This window comes from Eumetopias jubatus, unplaced genomic scaffold (genome assembly GCF_037043125.1).
Source record: "Eumetopias jubatus isolate StellerSeaLion01/CBP00866 unplaced genomic scaffold, mEumJub1_p1.0 scaffold_6, whole genome shotgun sequence".
Taxonomy (NCBI): domain Eukaryota; kingdom Metazoa; phylum Chordata; class Mammalia; order Carnivora; family Otariidae; genus Eumetopias; species Eumetopias jubatus.
The window spans coordinates 103,398,106-103,419,672 of record NW_028274812.1 but is presented as its reverse complement, the minus strand read 5'-3'; the positions used below and the strand labels follow the sequence as shown (position 1 = coordinate 103,419,672).

Sequence of the window (21,567 nt, the reverse complement as noted above, 5' to 3'; positions counted from 1 at the left end):
CTGGTTGGCTCATATAAAAAGAGTTTTTTATAAAACTGGTTGGCTCAGTCGTTAGGCATCTGCCTTTGGCTCAGGTCATGGTCCCAGGGTCCTGGGATTGAGCCCCACATTGCGCTGTCTGCTCGGCAGGAAGCCTGCTTCTCCCTCTGACCTTCCCCCTGCTTGTGTCCCTTTCTCGCTGTGTCTCTCTTTGTCAAATAAATAAATAAACTCTTAAAAATAAAAAGAAGAAAAATAAGGAAATGATTTAAATTCCATCAGTATGTAAATGTTTATAAAACCATACAGTGGAAAGTGATGCAGCTATTTTAAAGAATGAAGTAGTTTTATAACTTGGAATAAATTATGGCAAAAAAATAGAAAACCCAGGAGTATTTGGGTCTGGGCAGAATCCCGTTACTATTTGTAATAGAGGAAAACTATAAATGTTTTGGTTTTGTTATAACCATATAGAATAATTTCTAAAAAATTTCCCCTTGTTTTAAATTGACTTTGTTATCAGATGGTTTAGTGTATGTGATTTTTAATATCCATAGTTTTGGACTGATAATCATACAATTTCTCATGGAAGGGGGGTTATTTGGAAAGAATTGTAGAATATCTTGTTAATTTCTAAGGCAAATGAATAATGTGCTTGTTTTTTGGTATATAAAGTGTTAAGAATGTTAAGTAAGATACAGTTTAGAAAATCATATTCTTGCTCCACCTCCTCTCCCACTTTACTTTTTCCTTTCTTCTTGTAAACTGAATTTTAAAATTATTTGACTTACTTAAAAAAATGAAACCCAGTTTTATAATACTGCTGGAAGTAATATGTGGGTAATATTTGCTTTTAGGAGGACCTTATGATCTGTTTAGCCCTTTTTTTTCCTTGTAAAAATAATGGAATACAGTACTTTCCCATTTTGTTGTAAACTTTTTTCTTATTTAAAGATAGCCCCAATTATTTTAATTATTCCTCATTTTGCATTATAGGAGACTGGAGAAGCTGGCTGGTGGAAGGGTGAACTTAATGGTAAAGAAGGAGTATTTCCGGATAATTTTGCTATTCAGATAAATGAACTGGATAAAGACTTTCCAGTAAGCTTTTATTTTTCAATGATGGTAATAGTTTAATGAACCATTTGCCAATTATTTCTTTAAAAACAGGTCAGCTTTATGAGGGGGTTTCCAATTTATATATTGAGGTGAAATTGATTTGAACTGTAGTAAAACAAAATAATATTTCAGTTTTGTGTTTTATTTCTGGTGTTCTTTCCCCACTGACTATATTGAAAAGTAATGTTAGACTTTTACTTTATTATAATTAAAAGAAAAAGTCTCTCATAGTAGTTAGACAAATTAACACTTCCCTGGAAGAAATTATACTTGAATTTTTTGGAAAATCTTATTTTAAGCTACTCTTGATCTTACAGTACTACTCTGTCAATGCATTTTTGGGAGGGTAAGAAGCAGTCTTTGCTTTATTACAGTATTTAAAGTGATGCTGAGTCATTCATCAGTGCTCTTTTGCTTTTCTGCAACTTGATCCCTTTTTTCCCCCATAGGATGTTGGACCTAATTGAGGATTGATTGATTGATTGACTGAAGTATAATTGACATACAATATCCTATTGGTTTTAGGTGTTATGGATCATAGTGATTAGATATTTTATTTATTTATTTATTTATTTATTTATTTTTAGATATTTTTATACATTACTGAATGGGCCCTATAATAAGTCTAGTTCTGTCACCAAAGTTATTATAATATTATTGACTGTGTTCTCTCTGCTGTACATTACAGCCCCATGACTTATTTATTTATTCTATAACTGGAAGTTTGTATCTCTTACTCCCCTTCAACTTATTTCACCTGCTCCCTAGCCCCTCCCCCTTATGGTAACCAACAGTCTGTTTCCTATATCTGTGAGTCTGTTTCTGTTTTTTTTTTGTTGTTGTTCATTTGTTTGTTTTTTAGATTTTACAATAAGTGAAATCATATGGTATTGTCTTTATCTGTTTGACTTATATCACTTAGTATATGATCCTGTAGGTCCATCTATGGATTTCATTCTTCTTATAGCTGAGTAATAATCCATTGTGTATGTATACATCACATGTGTGTATATATATGTGTTGTCTTCCAGTAGTGAACAGTTTTACTTCTTCCTTTCCAATTTGGATGCCTTTTATTTATTTTTCTTGCCTAATTGTTGTGGCCAAGACTTCCAGTACTGTGTTGAAGAAAAGTGGTGAGAGTGGGTATCCTTATCTTGTTCCTGATCCTAGAGAAAGAGCTTTTAGCTTTTTACCATTGAGTGTGATGTTAACTTTGGGTTTGTCATGTATGGACTTTATTATGTTGATGTACATTCCTTCTATACCCACTTTGCTGAGAGTTTTTATAAATGGATGTTGGATTTTTTAAATGGTCTTTCTGCGTTTGTTGAGATGACCATAGGATTTTTATCCTTCATTTTGTTAAAATGGTGTATTATGTTGATTGGTTTAAAGATGTTGAATCATTCTGAAATAAATCCTAAGTGATCATGATGTATGATCCTTTTGAAGTATTGTTCAGTTCAGTTTGCTAATATTTTGTTAAGGATTTTTGCATTTGTGTTCACCAGAGAGAGTGCCTGTAATTTTTTTTTTTTTTTTTTCTGTGATGTCTGACTGGTTTTGATATCAGGGTAATGCTGGCCTCATAAAATGAGTTTGGAAGCATTCCTTCCTCTTTAGTTTTTTGAAATAACTTGTGAAGGATAGTTACTAACTCCTCTTTAAATGTTTGGTAGAATTCACCTATGAAGCTGTCTGGTCCTGGACTTTTAAATTACTGGTTGAATTTTATTACTTGTAATTGGTCTATTAACATTTTCTATTTCTTTGTAATCAAGTCTCGGAACCCAGAGGAAACGGATAAATTATTAGAAAAGTGAAATTTATCCATAAATGGAATTTATCCATTTCTGGGTTTTCCAGTTTGTTGGCATGTAATTGTTTGTGGTAATTTCTTATGATCCTTTATATTTCTACATGTCAGTTGTAACTTCTCCTATTTAATTTCTTGTATATTTATTTGGGTCCCCTCTCTTTTTCTTGATGATTTTTGAGTAGAGGTTTATTGATTTTGCTTATCTTTTCAGTAGTCAGCTTTTAGTTTCATTGATCTTGTCTTTTGTTTTTTAATCTCTATTTTGTTAATTTCTGCTCTGGTCTTTGTTCTACTAACTTTGGGTTTTGTTCTTTTTTTTCCTAGTTCCTTTAGGTGTAAATTTAGATTGTTTATTTGGGAATTTTCTTATTTCTTGAGGTAGGCTTGCTTGTATGGCTATGAACTTGCCTGTTAGAATTGCTTTTGCTGTGTTCCATAGGTTTGGAAAGTTGTTTCTATTTTCATTTGTCTCAACATATTTTTTGATGTTCTCTTTGATTTCTTTGTTGACCCACTGATTGTTTAGTAGCATTGTTTAGTTTCCCTGTGTTTGTGTTTTTTTCCAGGTATCTTGTAATTAATTTCTAATTTTACACCATTGGGGTTGGAAAAGATACTTGTTATGATTTCAGTCTTCTGGAATTTTTTGAGATTTGTTTTGTGGCTTCACATCTGGAGACTGTTCCATGTGCACTTGAAAAGAATATGTATTCTATAGTTTTTTGGATAAAATCGTCTGTATATATCTTTTAAGTCCATCTGGTTTAATGTGTTAAGGCCAAGGTTTCCTTATTAATATTTCTCGGATCTATCCATTGATGTAAGTGGGGTATTAAAGTCACCCACTATTATTGTGTTACTGTCAATTTTATGTCTGTTAATACTTGCTTTATATATAATTTTGGTGCTTCTGTTTTGGGGGCATAAAGATTTATGAATTTTACAACCTCATCTTGGATTGACACCTTTATTACATAATACCCTTTATCTTTTCTTACAGTCTTTAAAGTCTCTTTTGTCTGATGAGTATTGCTACATAAGCTTTCTTTTTGTTTCCATTTGCATGAAATATCTTTTTCCATCCCATTACTTTCAGTCTGTGTCTTTAGATCTGAAGTGAGTCTTTGTAGGCAGCATATAGATGGGTCTTGGTTTTCTGTTTATCCATTCATCCACTCTGTGTCGTTTGATTGGAACATTCAGTTCATTTACATTTAAAGTAATTATTTGTAGGTGTGTACTTACTGCCATTTTAATTGTTTCCTGTTTGTTTTTGTAGCTTTTCTCTGTTCATTTCTTCTCTTGGTCTCTTCTCTTGTGGTTTGATAGTTTTCTTTAGTGTTATATTTGGGCTCCTTTTTCTTTATTTTTTGTGTTTATTCTGTAGGCTTTTAGTTTGTGGTTACTACAAGGTTTCTGTATATTGACCTATATATGGCAGTCTATTTTAAGCTAATAGTTACTTAAAGTCAAATGTATTTCTAGCATTAAACTTTTATCCCGCATCTGATCCATGTTTTATGTTTTGATGTTTTACTTTACATCTTTTTATTTTGTGTATCCCTTAACTAGTTATTGTAGTTATAGTAAATTTTACTAATTTTTTTAACTTTTATACTGTTTAAGTGGCTGATTTACTGCCTTTATTATATATTTTTATCAGTGAGATTTTGTTTCTTTCATATTTTATTTGTAGTTATGGTCCTTTTTTCTACTTAAAGAAGACCCTTTAACATTTCTTATAAGGCCTTTTTAGTGGTGATGAACTTACTTAGTTTTTGCTTATCTGGGAAACTCTTTATCTCTCCTTCAGTTGTGAATAATTTTGCCTTGTAGAGTATTCTTGGTTGAGTTTTGCCTTTCAGGTTTTTAAATGTATACTGTCACTCCCTTCTTGCCCACAGAAAGTTTCTGCTGCAAAAATCAGCTGATATCTTATGGGGTTTCCCTTATATGTGACTGTTTTTCTTTTGTTACCTTTAAGATTTTCTCTTTAACTTTTGCTATTTTAAATATAATCTATCTTTGTGTGGCTCTTTTTGGTTTCATCTTGTTTGGAACTCTCTTTGCTTCCTGGACATGGATGTCTTTCCTATACTAGGTTAAGAACATTTGTAGCCATTATTTCTTCACATAGATTTTCTTACTCTTTTTCCTCCTTCTGAAACCCCTATAATGTGAATGTTAGTATACTTGATGTCATTTCTGAGGTCCCTTAAACTATTCTCATTTTTTTCTAAAGATTTTATTTTTTTTGACAGAGACATAGAGAGAGAGGGAACACAAGCAGGGAGAGTGGGAGAGGGAGAAGCAGGCTTCCCGCTGAGCAGGGAGCCCGATGCAGCGCTCGATCCCAGGACCCTGTGATCATGACCTGAGCTGAAGACAGATGCTTAATGACTGAGCCACCCAGGCGCTCCAACTATTCTCATTTTTTAAAAAATTCTTTTTTCTTCTGCTACTCTGACTGGGTGATTTCCACTATTCTGTCTTCCATTGGGGCGATCCATTCTTCTTTATCCTCTAATCTCTTGATGCCCTCTGGTGTACTTTTAGTTTAGTTACTGAAATTTTCAGCTCTGTGACTTTTTTTTTTTTTTTTTTGAGTGAGAGAGAGCACATGTGAGCAGGGGTAGGAGAAGCAGAGGGAGAGAAAGAATCTCAAGCAGGCTCCATGCCCAGCGCAGAGCATGACACAGGGTTCAATCTCTTGACCCCAAGATCGTGACCTGAGCCCAACTTGAGTCAGATGCTTAACTGACTGAGGCACCCCTTTTTGGTACTCTTATATTTCCTACCTCTTTGTTAAGGTTTCTTTCTGTATTCCTTTATTCTTCTCCTAAGTTCAGTGAACATTTTTATGACCATTAGTTTCAACTGTTTATCAAGAAAGCTATTTATCTCTCTTATTTTATATTGTTCTCTTGTTTTGAACACATCTTCTTTCTCTGTATATTGTTTGTCTTTCTGTGTCCGCGTCTGTAAATTTGGTGGAACAGCTACCTCTTGGTCTTGAAGGAGCGGCCTTGTATAGGAATGTCTCCTTTGTTGAGTATGTGTACCAGGGTGATTTGGCTGGGTAGCTGGAGCTGGAGTAGACATGGGCTAGGGGTGCCCTGGGGCTTGCTACACTAGGGCACTTTGGCAGGATGGCTGGGGCTAGAGTTGGCCTGGGCTCCTTGGCAGATGACTTGAGTAGGTGTGGGCATGGGAGGGATTCCAATGTACTCTGTGCCAGGGCCACAATGGTGGGAGAGCTTGAGCTATTGGCTACAGGCCTGGCATATCCTGGAGCTTCTGGGGCCACCTTGTTGTGATGGCTAGAGCTGGGGCTGGCACAGGGCAGTGGATTGCCTTGGTGGGACAGCTGAAACTGTTCTGGGCTTGGGGGTCCAGACTTGCTGGGGCAGTCCTAGCAGGCCAGCTAGAGTACCTGGACTCTTCTCATCAGTACTGTCAAGTATGGGTGTGGGGAGCATAAACACTGGCACTTGTAGGCATCTTTGACCCCTGGAAAGAGTTCCAGCAGTTCCTTCATTTGGCAGAGGCTCTAGAGTTAGTAAATGGATTTCCTTCACTTGCAGTCTAGCTGCCTTTAAATTGCTGTTTTGTTTCTGTTGCCTCAGGGCAGGTGAGTCTGCTTGGGACCCTCAGTGATATCCCTCCCTACTGCAGGTTCTTGTATCTGGGGTGTGGTTTGTGTTGTTACCTTGTTTGCTACTGTTCTCTGTGTGGTTCCTCTGTTGTTTGTTGTGTAGAAGCTATTCAATCCACCCTCACTTTTTCAGGAGGAATGGTTCTATATATAGGTGTAAATTTATTGTGTCCATGGGATTCCTCTCACAAAGTTAGTTCAGAGTCTTCCTATGCCACCACCTTGGACTGCCTCCACTTGCTACTTCTCTAATTGAGTTAGAGAGCGGACACCCAGAGCAAGACAGTCTACCGTATTTTATTTAAGCCAATGTAGAAATTTCTAACCTTTGTAGTCTTTATGTAGTTAAGTAAATTATTAGAGGTTGTGCTATGGGTTAATGCTGTCTGAGGTCCTTCTTTTGCTAGATTTCATTCAGTATTTATTCAGCCTTTCAGGGTGCTTTATTTTAATGCCTAATGAACAAATTATTTTGGGGGCGTTTATTTGGTGTTTATACAGCATTGACTCTCAGTTATTTTTTAATTTGGGAAAACCAAACTCACATGCTTAGGAATATTTCAAGTTTTTTAAATCATTAAATTAAGTCTTAAAAATAAATGAACACTGGGGTGCCTGGTGGCTTAGTCAGTTAAGTGTCTGATCTTGATTTTAGCTCAGGTGATGATCTCGGGGTTGTAGGATCCAGCCCCGTGTGGGGCTCCACGTTGGGTGTGGAGTCTGCTTAACGTTCTCTCTCTCCCTCTCCCCTGCTTCCCCCCCCCGCTCTCTCTCTTAAAAAAAAAAAAATGCTTATAAACCCAAGAGAATTTGAATAAATTGAGGAAAAATAAACCTTTTTTTTTTTTAAGGTTTTATTCATTTGTTTTAGAGAGAAAGAGTGTGTACATGTGCAAGCAGGGGAGGGAGAGGGATAAGCAGAATCCGCACTGAGCATGGAGCCCAGTGTGGGGCTCAGCCTCACGACCCTGAGGTTGTGACCTGAGCCGAAATCAGGAGTTGGGCACTTGACTGGCTGAGCCACCCACGTGCCCCACGGGCCTTTGCTTTAAATCTTCTGAGAGTTCTGAAGAGTTAGGAGTATAAGCTAGATCCATCTATTAGCCACTCTTTTTTTAAACCTGTCTCTCTCTTCCTTTCCCTGCCACCTCTCCTTCCCCGTACTACTCAGTCGTTAAAGGGAGGTAAAATTGTGTCTAGGAATCTTAAAGTAGGGGAAGCGGTCACGAATAGTTTTGATTATCATTAAGATATTTTGGAGTTTACCAAACTCACTGGTGAGTTTTGACATATTTGAATTTTGATCAAGAAGGCATTTGTTCTTTTTTTTTTATTTTAAAGGTTTTATTTACATATTTGACAGAGACACAGTGAGAGAGGGAACACAAGCAGGGGGAGTGGGCGAGGGAGAAGCAGGCCTCCCGCAGAGCAGGGAGCCAGACGCGGGGCTCGATCCCATTACACTGGGTTTATGACCTGAGCGGAAGGCGGACGCCCAACGACTGAGCCACCCAGGCGCCCCAGCATTTGTTCTGATAGATTAAATTTTTTGTTAGTGACCTTTTGGTTGTTAAGATCTTTTTATTTTATAATTTTTGGCAGGGATGCGATGAGGACAGATATTCCTTCAATTTAGATTATTAATGATCAGAATTTAAGTATAAGTATGTAACATGTAAGTGTTCATGTATCTTCACCATTGTTATTTTAATAGAAACCAAAGAAACCACCACCACCTGCTAAAGGTCCAGGTAGGTAAGAAACACATTATTCAGTTTGCTGTTTTTCATATTTTCAAGTTATAAAGTGGTGAAATTGGGTTTTAAGTATAAACCACTTATATTAGCAAAAACCATATATGCTGTGATATATACAGACTTTAGAAATATATAAAAATTAAGTGTTTACATATATTAATATCAGTATTTTTTTAAGTATAAACTTAAAATAGGATCTTAAAAGTAATTTGGATACTTTAGTTATAATTTGCCATTTCTAATTAAGAAAATTGACAAAGTTTAATGTATTTAGGTAGAATACTTAATATATTGATCTGGCCAATTAGTAATTTAACCTTTTCACATTAAATACATTTGTTAATGTCTCATTTAAATACTAATTTGTATTTCTTCAGACTATGTGCTCTAAGGGTTAAGCAAACTAGATCAGTTTATTTTTATTTTTTTTTAAGCAGTTGAATATATTACGGTGTTCTTAGAAGACTTTTCCGGAGTTACAGTTTTATAATCTGGCTCTTACTCTGTTTCTGTAAATTTTAGCCCCTAATTTCTGATTTTTACAAATGAAGTACAATTATTTTTCTTGGAAGATTTGCTTTATCTTAAAATAATACAAGTCCTTCTTCCCTACTCCCAAGTTTTCAGCTTTGTATTTGCTGACCTAATCCCATAACAAGTAAAGCATAAATTAAAAATAATTTTTATAGAAGTTGGTGTTGGAGGCTTTTTAGTCACTAGTCATATTTGGGCTTTTAAAATTTAACTAGTTAAATAAAATAAAAAATTGAATTCACAGTCACAGTAGTAACATTTCAAGTCTCCATACTCAGTATTGGATAGCACAAAAATAGAATATTTCCATCATCATAGAAAGTTCTACTGGAGAGTGTTGTAGATGATATGAACGCCTTCATTTGACAAAGAAAGAACTGAGACCACAAAGTAACTACTTAGTCATGGTCAGTGGTAGGTAGGTGCAGGATTAGATATTTAGCCTAGTGATTCTGGTACACTGTTCCTCTGTTAAGCCATGTTTCCTCTAATGTTATTTTAAAACTAACCTGTACTGTTTAGTGGTATAATCGTCTTTGTGCTTTGAAACTATTTTTTTTAAGTATTAACTTTGTTTTTTTTCCTTAGCTCCAAAGCCTGAGCTAATAGCTATAGAGAAGAAGTATTTTCCTATAAGGCCAGAAGAAAAAGGTGAGACTAATTCTTCCACTTTCAGAAAAGTAATTCTTCCTTTTGTTGTCATTGTAAATAATAATCTCTCTCCACACAGAGTGATTTAGATTGATTTTTAACAGCTGTTCAGTCTTTAGCAATATTTGGAGTTTTCTGGGAGGAAGTAGTTTGTCAAGATTGATAGGAAGTTAAGATTTCACTCAAACTGATACCAATTTACATTCATTAAAAAGTTAAACCATTACTTCAGTAAGAATGTGGTGTTTCATTATAGTTCGTTATATAAGAAAACTAAGCATTAGTTATATTTTAATTATTTTTTTAGAGTCCCAATTAAGTTAAAAAAAAATTTCTTAGGTGAGTTCTAACTTTTAAAACACGGACGTGATTTGTTATGTATTATCTAATTTTCACTGCCTATATTTGTCATATAAACTTGGAAAGTTGTTCCAAGGTACACATGTATTTTGTTAAAAATAAAAACAAAAAATATTTTGCTACTATTAATTTGGAGAAAATAATTACTTCTCTTTGTGCAGAAAGATCTGCAGTAATTCTATCTAGTATACTAGGTTATATATATAGTTGACCCTTGAGCAGCATGACCCAGTTTGAACCACAGAAGTCCACTTGCACATGAATTTTTTTCCCAATAAATATGATACAACACTGTAAATGTATTTTTTCTTAGGATTTTATTAACCTTTTCTTTAGCTTACTGTATTATAAGAATAGAGTATATAATACACATAACATACAAGAAATGTGTTAATTCAATGTTTATGTTATTGGTAAGGCCTTCTGGCCAACAGTAGGCTTTCAGTTAAGTTTTGGGGGAGTCAAAAGTTATACTCAGATTTTCAGCTGTGTGGGAGGTTGGTGCCCCTAACTCCCTGTGTTGTTCAGCGGTCAACTGTACAAGCAACAACTTGAACACTGTTTTAGAGTGCTTCTGTTTCTACTGCCAGTATTGTTTGCCTATCCTTGTGTGTTGCCTACAGTGTTCCTTTATTCTCTTAACTGATTTCTCTCAACTTTAGTCCCTTGTCTGCTTATATTTCATATTGTTGCCAGATTCATTTATTTTTAACAGACTTTTTTTAGAATAGTTTAGATTGACAACAAAATTGAGCAGAAAGTATAGATAGTTCCCATATACTCCTTGCCCCCCCGTGATAGCCTCCCCCACTATCAGCATCCTGAACCAGAATGGATCTCCATTGACATTATCACCCAAAGTCCATAGTTTATCTTAGAGTTCTCTCCTGGTATTGTACATTTTATGAGTTTGGACAAATGTTTAATTTGACAAATGTGTAATGTAATATCTTACAGAATATATCTTGCTACCCTAAGAATCTTTTGCTCTCTCATCTTTCCCTTCCCTCAGCTCCTGGCAACCATTGATCTTTTTATTGTCTCCATAGTTTTGCCTTTTTCAGAATGTTGTGTGGTTGGAATCATACAGTATATAGCTTTTTCACTTTGTAATATGTATTTAAATTTTCTCCGTGTCTTCATGACTTAATAGCTGATTACTTTTTAGTGCTGATTAATAGTCTGTTAACTATCTATAGCACAGTTTATCCAGATTCACCTATTGAAGACATCTTGGTTGTTTTCAAACTTTGTCAGGTATGAATAAAGCTACTATAAATAACATCCTTGTCTGGGTTTTCTGGGGACATAAGAGTTTAGTTTACCTAGGTAAATAACCAAGGAGTGTGATTGCTGGGTCATGTGTTAAGAGTATGTTGTGTAAGAAACTGTCAGATTATCTTCCAAATTCTACCATTTTCCCATCAACAATGAATGAGAACTCCTGTTGCTTCTTATCCTGGCCAGCTTTTGGTGTTGTTGGGAACTGACCTCCAAATTACAATTTTGTATCATCTTCTTTTTCATTCACTAAATACAGTAATCACACTCTTGTCCCTGAACATGTGATGTACTTTCATAGCTTGCTTTCTTTCTCATTATCTGTGCTCAGCATGGAAGTTTTTTATATTCTTTTTTTTCTTTACATTTGAGAATTTTTTATTTGTTATGCAAAAACAATTTATACTTTGAACTATTTCTTAATCTCAGCTGTAATATGGCTATTGTTAGGTCTGAGTCTTGGATCAGTTTATTTTGGTACCTGGTTATAATACCTGTCCTACATGAAAGATTCATTCTGTAAAGATATGTAGAACCACATGTAAGAACTATGTTGTTGGCTTCATTACCGACATTATGATATTCCTTTTATAGTCTCCTCCACCAAGTAGATTGGGAGTTTGTTAAAATTTAGTAGTGACTTCCCATATTCCCTGAAATCAGTCAGGTGATGTTATAAACAAAGTAGAAGGTGATGCATTTTTGTATCATTTATGTGGTCAAAATCCTGGCCATGATGAAGTAACAAGGACTGAATTTGCCCTCCTGAGTTAAACAACTAGAAAACTGGACAAAGTACATGAAATAGTGGTTTCAGTTATTGGACAACAGCATAGGATTGTTATCACTGAAGGAAGTTATCACTAAAAGTAAGGCAAGCCCTAAAATTACCCTACCTCATTGTCTAGAAGCAATTTACAGGCAGCAGAAAGGAGGAAGTCCCAACAGAGCCCAGTTTTCCTGCAGAATTGCAGAAATAGGAGATAGGAGTATAGGGAGGCCAAGGCAGCTACAGTGTGTGAGGCAGAGTTCCAGAATGGAGGAAACTGCACAGACAGCACTCTGAGATCTTTGTAGGGCTTACCATGAAGCTTTGGCTGAGTACTGTGAATTACACACATAAGAAAGGAAACTTCCATAGCTGGAGAAATAACTGCTGGAAAGCATTTGGTGAAGCAGTTTCTGGAACTCACTAATAGTTCATGTTTCCACAAGGCACAGTGGAAAGACTTCATAAGGCACAGGATAGAGTCTATAAAAGATTGTATCACCTTAGACTAAAGGTTTCTTTGCATGTACCTTGGAAGCAGATTGAACTAATTCCAGAACAGAATTCAATACAGTTTGAAAGAGTATAACAAAATCTAGCAGCCACGTGTGTAAAATACACAGTGCCCATTATCTGATAAAAAAAAATTACCAGGCATGTAGAGAAGCCAGGATAATAGCAACCTGTAACTAGAAGAAGAATTAGTCAACATAAACAGACCCAGAAATGACAAGAGATGATGGAAATAGCAGTAAGGACATTAAAACAACTATTACAGTTGTATCGCATGTGTTCAAGAAAGTAGAAGAAAACACAAGCATGATGGTGAGAGAAATGGAAAATGTAAAAAGACCCAAATTGAACTTATGCATATGAGTTAATACAGTATCAGAAATGAAAAACATTGCATGGAATTCAGCTTATTGGACACTATAGAATGAAATATTAGTGAACTGGAAGACACAGCAATAGAAACTATCTAAAATGTGCTAGAGGGGTGCCTGGCTGGTTCAGTCAGTAGAGCGTAACTCTTGATATCAGCATTGTGAGTTCAAACCCCATGTTGGGTGTGGAGCCTACTTTTTAAAAAAATGTACTAGAAAAAAAAGGAATAGAGCATTAGTAACTTGAGTGCAATATCAAATAGTGTTTTTTGTTTGTTCGTTTGTTTTTTTAAGTAGGCTCCACACTCAGCATGGAGCCCAGCACAGGGCTTCTTGACCTCATGATCCTGAGATCAAGACCTGAGCTGAGGTCAAGAGTTGGACACTTAATCAACTGAGCCGCCCACAGGCCCTGTTAAGTAGTTTTACGTATGTCTAATTGGAGTCCCTGAATCAATGGAGAGAGAATGGGGCAGAAAAAATATTTGAAGAAATAATAGTTGAAAAATTTCCAAACTTATTGAAAACTGTAAGCCCATAGATCTAAGAAGCTCCGTGAACTCAAAGCAGAAGAAACATGAAAGAAACCACCTAAAGGAACATAATCAGTTCAGTGAAAAGCTGTGATAAAAAGAAAAGCATAAAGTCTGAAAGAAAATAATTCTCAACCTTGAATTCTCTACCTAGCAAAATACCTTTCAGGAAGTGCAGGCAAAATAAAAGCTTTCAGACAAAATCTGAGAGAACTTGTTGCCAGCAGACCTGTATATACTACACAGAAAATGTTAAAGGAAGTACTTTTTGGCAGAAGGAAAATGATGTTACATGGGTATTTGGATAAATAGAAACTGATAATGCCAGAAATGGTAAATATTTAAGTAAATATAAAAGACATTTTTTTCTTATTTTTTTTTTAAAGATCTTATTTATTTGCCAGAGAACACAAGCAGGTGAAGCAGCAGGCAGAGGGAGAGGGAGAAGCAGACTCCCCACTGAGCAGGGAGCCCGACGTGGGGCTCGATCCCAGAACCCTGAGATCATGACCTGAGCTCAAGGCAGATGCTTAACCGACTGAGCCACCCAGGCGCCCTTTTTTCTTGTTTTTAAATCTTGTCAATAACACCAAAATTCTTCATTGGAAAGATTTTAAAACTTTTTTTTTTTAATATTTTGAACTGTATTTTTTTTAAAGATTCTTATTTATTTATTTGACAGAGATAGACACAGTGAAAGCAGGAACACAAGCAGGGGGAGTGGGAGAGGGAGAAGCAGGCTCCCCGCGGAGCAGGGAGCCCGATGCGGGGCTCGATCCCAGGACCCTGGGATCATGACCTGAGCCGAAGGCAGACGCTTAACGACTGAGCCACCCAGGCCCCCCAAAACTTTTTTTTTTTAAGTAAGTGTTGGTTTCAGATTTGTGTGCAAATGTAAGGATTTTTTTAATTAATGAAACAGGACAAATGTAAAATGAGGGAAACAATTCTTAATATTTTCAAAATATTCTCATTAATCTGACATGCCTAAACCTGGTTCAAGGAATAGAAAAAATGTCAGTGCTTTGCCTAGTAAGCTTTGGAGATGTGCATTGGGAGAGAGAACTAGTATCAGTCTGAGTGTTAAATATTGGTATAGATTAAAGGCTTTCTTTTTTAATAAACACAAAGTTCTACCCTTTTTCCACCCTCAACAGAGGGAGCTTCTTCAGACCATGGCCAGGGCCAATTTGAGGAGCCTTAAACCTTCAGAGAGGAAATACAGTATATCCCACCGGCATGTGTGTTCATGACTTTTATTTCTGTTATGATCTTAATTCTACAGAGGATATACTTTGAAAAGCTCTGCTGTGTTGAGCAGAGGGGAAAAAGGAGCTACTAGAAAACATGAACCATGGGACGCCTGGGTGGCTCAGTCGGTTAAGTGTCTGCCTTCAGCTCAGGTCCTGATCCCACATTGGGCTCTTTCCTCAGCAGGGAGCCTGCTTCTCCTTCTGTCTGCCGCTCCCTCTGCTTGTGCTGTCTCTCTCTCTCTGGCAAATAAATAAAAATAAAAATCTTAAGAAAACGTGAACCTGATTACCCTATTACCTTTGAGTCTTAAGTGACTCCCCATTGTCTCATGGGATACTTTTCAAATCTTAAGAATAAATCTTGATTGTTTGCTCCCTGCCCCAGGCCACCATGTAGTTTTTATTTTTTCAAACCTGCTTAGTAGTTTCCTGCCCCCTATTTTCTCAGAGGTACCTGAATGCTGGCCATAGTGTGCTTCATTAGAAGAATAACATCAACACTTTGGAGCACAAGTTTTTCTCCTGCTTTTTGGAAAAAGTTTCTTGGACATACCTTTCAGTAGCCCACTTCATTCTCAGTGACTTGTATTCTTGATATGAAATATATATGAAAGGAAGCGAGCAACTGATATTTACTTTGGAGTGACAGAGAGAGAGACATGTATATGTGTAGGAGAGAATGTAAGCAAAGCTCTTAGGCTTATAAAATCATTTAAATGGTTACCTTTATGTACATGTTCTCCCTCGTGGTCTCAGTCATATCCATAGGAAGGGTGTAATGGGCTGCTAAAGCCCAGACTGGTTTAATACTTTTACTAGTAGAGGCAGTGAATCTGTATTCACTTGCTTGAGGAACATTTTTTTCCAGTTTCTATATCTGCAGGTGTAAAGGACAGAATTTGTCTTATTTTTCAGTTGATTCATAAGCAGAACATAACCAGATGGTACAAACCTCCAGGCAGGAACTAAATACCAATATGTTAATAATGGCAATAGTGTTTCATATTAGCAGAATGGGAAGGGAGAGTTGTGCTGGTGGATGTTCCTCTTGAGGTTTTCTTGTCTATGTATCTGGCATTAAAGGAGGACAAGTTACTGTTGCTAGGAAAATGTTTACATGCTAGGAATTCACTACTAATATAGGAGACTACAGATTTTGAGGGTCTAGTTGGCAGATTTCTGGGACTTCCAACCCCAGTAAATTGAATTGTGAATCTTACCCTATCTCCTTGAAAAAGTTATACTTTATTGACTAAGATTTTGTCTCTTGCAAAAGGTTGTGTGACTGCTGCTGGTTCCCACACAAGGGTCCAATAGCATCATTAATTCATTTGTTCAGTTACTGAACTAAGAATTAATAAGGACTATCAGAGTTGGATCTTTTGTTGTCTTATTCTTGATTGCTTAGACAGTCATATATATAAAGGCTCAATGGCTTAACCACCATCTGCATGCTGCTGATTGCCTTTCAGTGTTTGGGTTTGTTCATATGCATTGCTGCTTTCTTTGTACTTTTGTTTGTTTGCATTTCATACTTTCTGCCATATATATATAATTATATAAGCTATATATAACTATATAAACTATATATGTAGTATAAAATTATATATATAAGGTATATATAATTTTTAAAAATAATATCCTTTAACGGAGGACCTAGTGGTATGACGTTTTATTTGAAATATATTTTTTTCTCCTGTTTTTGAGAGATAATTTTACCTTACATTGAATTCTAAGCTGGCAAAATAGGTTTTAGTACATAATTCAACATATTGCCTGAAATGGAAGTCTTGAGGTGTTGTCTTCTTTACATCTTTGCTCAGGAGTGTTCTCTTCTTCCTCTGAGCCAATAAAAGGAACGCAGAGTAAAAAATTTAATGAAATTGAAATGTAATAAAAAGTTGTAGTTTTCCAATTCATATGCTGGCTATGGATAGTCAGTATTGTTCATATTACAGAGAGATTTGGAAATCCGTATTCAAAATACGCTTTTAAATTATGTGCTCTGGAATTTTGGTATAGTACAGTTGAGTGTGGAATTAAAATCAAGATCTGTGTGTTTAAGACTCATTTCACGGCAGTTATTATTGGAGGTACTGAACTCAAATGCCTTTTCATCTGTGATACAATCTGTAGCGCATAGACTCTTGAGTTGAAAGCTGTGGCAGGACTCTATTGTATTATATATTTAGTATGCTTACCAGAAAGAAAACAGTACTTGTCTCTATTAGAGTTCGACAAAGAATCATTCCAGTTTGAACCTAAAAATAATCTTGACCTCTTAAGAAGTAGCAAATATACACAAACAATGAATCATGGTACACTACATCAAAAACTAATGATGTAATGAATGGTGACTAACATAATAAAATAAAATTTTAAAAAAAGAAGTAGCAAATATTCGTTATTATACTTAACCCACACATGAAACAGATTTTTAATCAAATGTTAAACACGCATTAACAGTTTGCAAAATCAGTATATATATATGTGAGGCACCTGGCTTCTGCCGATCACTAGGAAGATTAATTTTTTTTGTTTACTTTTTTTTCTGTTTCAAATGATATTCTGACAATTGCTAGTTGACTAGTTAATATGCATGATAATGAGATTGTAACCATTCAGAGACTTAGAAAATGAGCATAATGTGTTGATTAGAAAAGAGAAGGTGATTCCAGGACACAGAAAGAGAATGTGAAAAGAATGAGAGAAAGCATAACATATTCAGGAAATGGCTATAGGTAACTAAAAGAATTGTAAGAAATCAAGCTAGAAATCAAGAAAGGTAGCTTGGTACAGTTGTTTTTTGTCTTGGTGGTATATCAGGATTTACATGGGTGTCTTTTAAAAATACGCTGATGCCAAGGATCCTCTTCCAGAATTTTTATAGGGTAGAACTCATTGTAGTATTTTTAAAGCTCTCCACGGGATTCTGATCTGAAGACAAAATTAATAATCACTTGTGTGATTCATAAAAGGTGTTTCAGTGCTATGGCAAAGAGTTGTATTTAGCTATTTATATCTTGCCCTGCTCCAAAAAAGATTTAAAGTAATAAGGGTTTCAGAGTTTATATTATGGAAATAAAGTGTGTATGTGCATGTTTCATACAAATATGTGTCAGTCGTGTTATGACTCACGGGACATGAACTTATTACTGTGTTTGAATACTTCGTGTTGCATTTGGGAAAAAAACTTTAGCTTATAGTATAGTCTCGAAAGAAGACCTGACCACATTAGCCTTAGTTTAGCCTACCAGATTTTGAGGGATCTTGCCCCCTGTCGGGTGTTCTAATATGTTCCATACTTCTCTTTACTTGTTGACTGTGTGTTGTAGGGTCCCCCCATCTGTAATGTTCATAGGATGAGTTTTTTTCCCCTCCCAGTTACGTGGTATGAGTACCCTTTCCTTAGAATCCCATCTTTGTCTTGCACTCCCCTCAGAATCTTCTTATATGTGGTTCCTTCTCATTTTTCAGATTCTAGCTTAAAATGTCCAATTTAATGTCACCTCCTAGACATTAGTCTTTTCTTAATTGCTCTAAAAGTAGATATTTCTCAGTATTGTCACCTATTAGTTTAGATATTTTGTGCATATTTTTTTTTCCTACATTTGACTAAACCTCATGCGGTCAAGGTGTAGGGTCCGTGTCTGTGTGTGTGTGAATTTTATTCGACATTGGTTCTATGGTTTCTTGCAAAGTAAGTATATAATGCATAAGGAATACTCAGTATAATTGTGTAATAATACACAATATTTTTAAAAACTGGTGTGACATGTTCAGATATGTTTTTCTGAAACTGTTCTATTGCTATTATTTGAATAGATGTGGTGGTGGTGTGGATAAAAAGGAAATTGGAATGTTTTAAGAGCAAAGACTGTTTCAAACTGAAACAATAGGGAAACAGTCTGATGTAATTGGAAGTCTAGAGGGAGGAGTCATATGACCCCCCCAGCGAATAATTTCATTTTGGACCTGGATTATATCTCTCTCCATTTGCCATCCTTAGTGTCTACTTTGTCTTCAGATTGGTTTCCCTTGAGGTCACAAGAATGCTGACTGTGACAATCAGGGCAACTTGCTATCTTGTCCATTTGATAGGAAAGAGAGGAAAACCTCTCCAGAACCATAGAATGTAAGTCTTTTTCAGTTTCTTGGACGAATTTTGGGTACATGTTCAATTCCAGACCAATAAGTCTTATAAAATGAATGTTGTGCACTTACTAGCTTGGTATAATCATATGAAGGTATGATAGATTTGAGTTAATCAACTATATTATCTGCTAGAGATGTTGACACATACTTAGGCTCTACCATAAGAAAGGTGGCTTAGGTTTTATATTAGTACATCTTGGTTGACTAAATCCCAAGGGTTGTGAGGATGGGGAAATGAGGTATGAATTATAAAATAAAGACAGTTTCTGGTGGAAAATACATATAGTTCAGCTTTTGACTTGGAATTTGATATGAATATAGGAAATATGGGATGAATCTTGGCTGAGAGTTTGTATTAAGCATTTATTTATAAGGTGCTGTCTTGGAACTTAGCTATTAAATGTATGGATACGGGTAATGTGTTCAAGAAGGTTGCTTAAAATGAGAATAGGAAGAGGGTTCAGCATGGAGTCTTAGAATCTGTGTACATTTAAGAAGTTGTTAGATGAACTGGAACTCTTGAAGAAGACTGATGAGTGACCATACAGGCAGGCAGAGAATGATCTGAGTGAGAACAACTAGTAGGGTTGTATGAAATATATACATATATACTAGATGTAGAAGAGCTGTGAAGGGTACAGGAAATTATAGGGTCAAGATCTAGGAGAGGAGGGGAGCCCACTAGAGTAAGTCCAGCATTTGAGCCTGTGTTTCCTTTTGAGGCATTTGCCAATTCGGAAAGTGGTAGCTGAACCTGTGAAAAGAACTTTCAATATATTTTAGGGTTTGAGAGACAAAAATTAGAGTTCAGGGCCCAGATAAAAGGAGATACCTTAATAAACTCCTGGACTTTAAGATTTTATTTATTTATTGGACAGAGCGCGCAAGTGGAAAGAAGAGCAGAGGGAGAGGGACAGACACCAACTCTATGCTGAATGCAGAGCCTGAGGTAGGGCTTGATCCCACAACCCTGAGATCATGATCTGAGGCCGAAATCATGAGTCTGATGCTTAACCGACTGAGCCATCCAGGTGCCCCTCCCATATAACTTTTGACTCACCAAAAACAACCAATAGCCTACTGTTCACCAGAAGTCTTACTGATAACATAAACAGTCAACTAACACATATTTTGCATTATATATTGTATTCTTATAGTAAAGTAAGCTAAAGAGAAAATGTTATTAAGAAAATGAGAATGTTAAGGAAGAAGAAATACATTTACAACACTGTATTAAAAAAATCTGTGTGTAGGTAGGCCTGGACAATTCAAACATGTTGTACATACATATATTCATATATATGTGTGGAAATATGTGGTGGTATTTTCAAAAGAAATTACTGAATTAAAGCTTAACAGTGGAAAAAAAGATCTTAAGAGCTATTGAATACAGTGAAAAGTTTCAATGTACATGCAGTTGAAGATCCAGATGGGGAGGAGAGAACAGGGACTAGAAACCTTATTTGAAGATACAGTGGTTTCTAGACTTCCAAAAATGATGAAAAGCAAAAAGCCACAGAATCAAGAAATAATACGGAGCCCAGCCTGGATATATACAAAACAAAAAACAAAAAACAAAACCTCCATACACTCATTATAGTCATGCTGCTATAAACAAAAAATAAAATAATACTGAAAGCAGCCAGAGAACAAGACACATTAACTTTAGAGGAACAAAAATAAGGCTGACAGTTCCTTCTCAGTGGAAAAAAAAATTGAAGCCAGAAGACAATGGAATGATGTCACCAAAGTGTTGAAGGAAATAACTGCTGACCTAGAAGTATAATGCCAGTGAAGATATCTTCAGAAAAAAAGGTGAAATAAAAACATTTTTAGGCCAGTCAAATCTTAGAGAATTTATCACTGACATGCTAGTACTATAGGCAGAATGGAAATGATTCCAAATGTCAACCTGGAGAAACAGCAAGAGCAACAGAAAAGTTTAAATAGGTAAATCTAAATATTGACTGTAAGAAACAATATATTCTGGGCTTTTATAGATATAAAAGTGCAACAAGACAGTAGGGTATAAATGGAGTGAAAGTGTTAGGGCAGTAGAAGAATTTATATATACGTGAAAGGATTTGTCCTGTAATCTCTAGGCAATTATAAAAAATAGAATAATGTATAAATAAGATAATAGGAGAATGTGGAATAACAAAAATACAAAAAGGCAAGAAAGGAGAAAAAAATGGACCAAGCCAGAAAAAAATAATACTCGGTAATTATTTTACTCAGTAAAATACCCTCTTACCCAGCACTGGCACTCCTAGTTATATATCCACAGAAAATGTAAATGGACTAAAGATTCCATTTAAAAGAAAAATTATTAGACTCAAAAAAAAAAAAAAATCCAACCATCGTCTGCTAACAAGAGACATATCTTAGAAGAATTCAGGAATGATAAAAGGCAAATTTTTTAGGCAAATGCCTAAAAAAAAAATGCTGGCCTAACTATATTAATAGCTGACAAAGTAGACAGGATAGCAAGAAGCTTATTAAGAGGGACATTTAATTAAGGCCATGTGATTTATAAAGAGAAGTTGTTTTTGCAGTAAAGATGGAGTAAATGATACTGATATTCATATAAGAACTAAGTCTTAATCTCTATCTCACATAGTACATAAATTTGAATCCAGAAATAGGTATTTGCCTTATGACCAAAGTTGCACTGTAAAGAAGTGATAAAGGGCATTCTTCAGTAAATAAAACTTAAACCTTACACCTACTTTATAATACCTTATACCTACCTAGCTATCTTACAGTAGGCACAAAAGTTCCAAGTGGATGATGGCTCCACAAATTTTCTGCAAGA

General features: G+C 35.6%; 1 protein-coding gene across 2 annotated transcripts in view; it reads left to right on the top strand.

Moving 5' to 3' along the window:
• The window catches only part of CD2AP (CD2 associated protein), a 133,449-nt gene that overhangs the window by 82,841 nt on the left and 29,041 nt on the right, over positions 1-21,567 (top strand). For both annotated transcript variants that reach the window (XM_028097779.2, XM_028097778.2), the window contains exons 9-11: positions 976-1,080; positions 8,290-8,326; positions 9,455-9,517. In XM_028097779.2, coding sequence (XP_027953580.1) covers positions 976-1,080; positions 8,290-8,326; positions 9,455-9,517 — 205 coding nt within the window. The remainder of the gene's footprint in view (positions 1-975; positions 1,081-8,289; positions 8,327-9,454; positions 9,518-21,567) is intronic.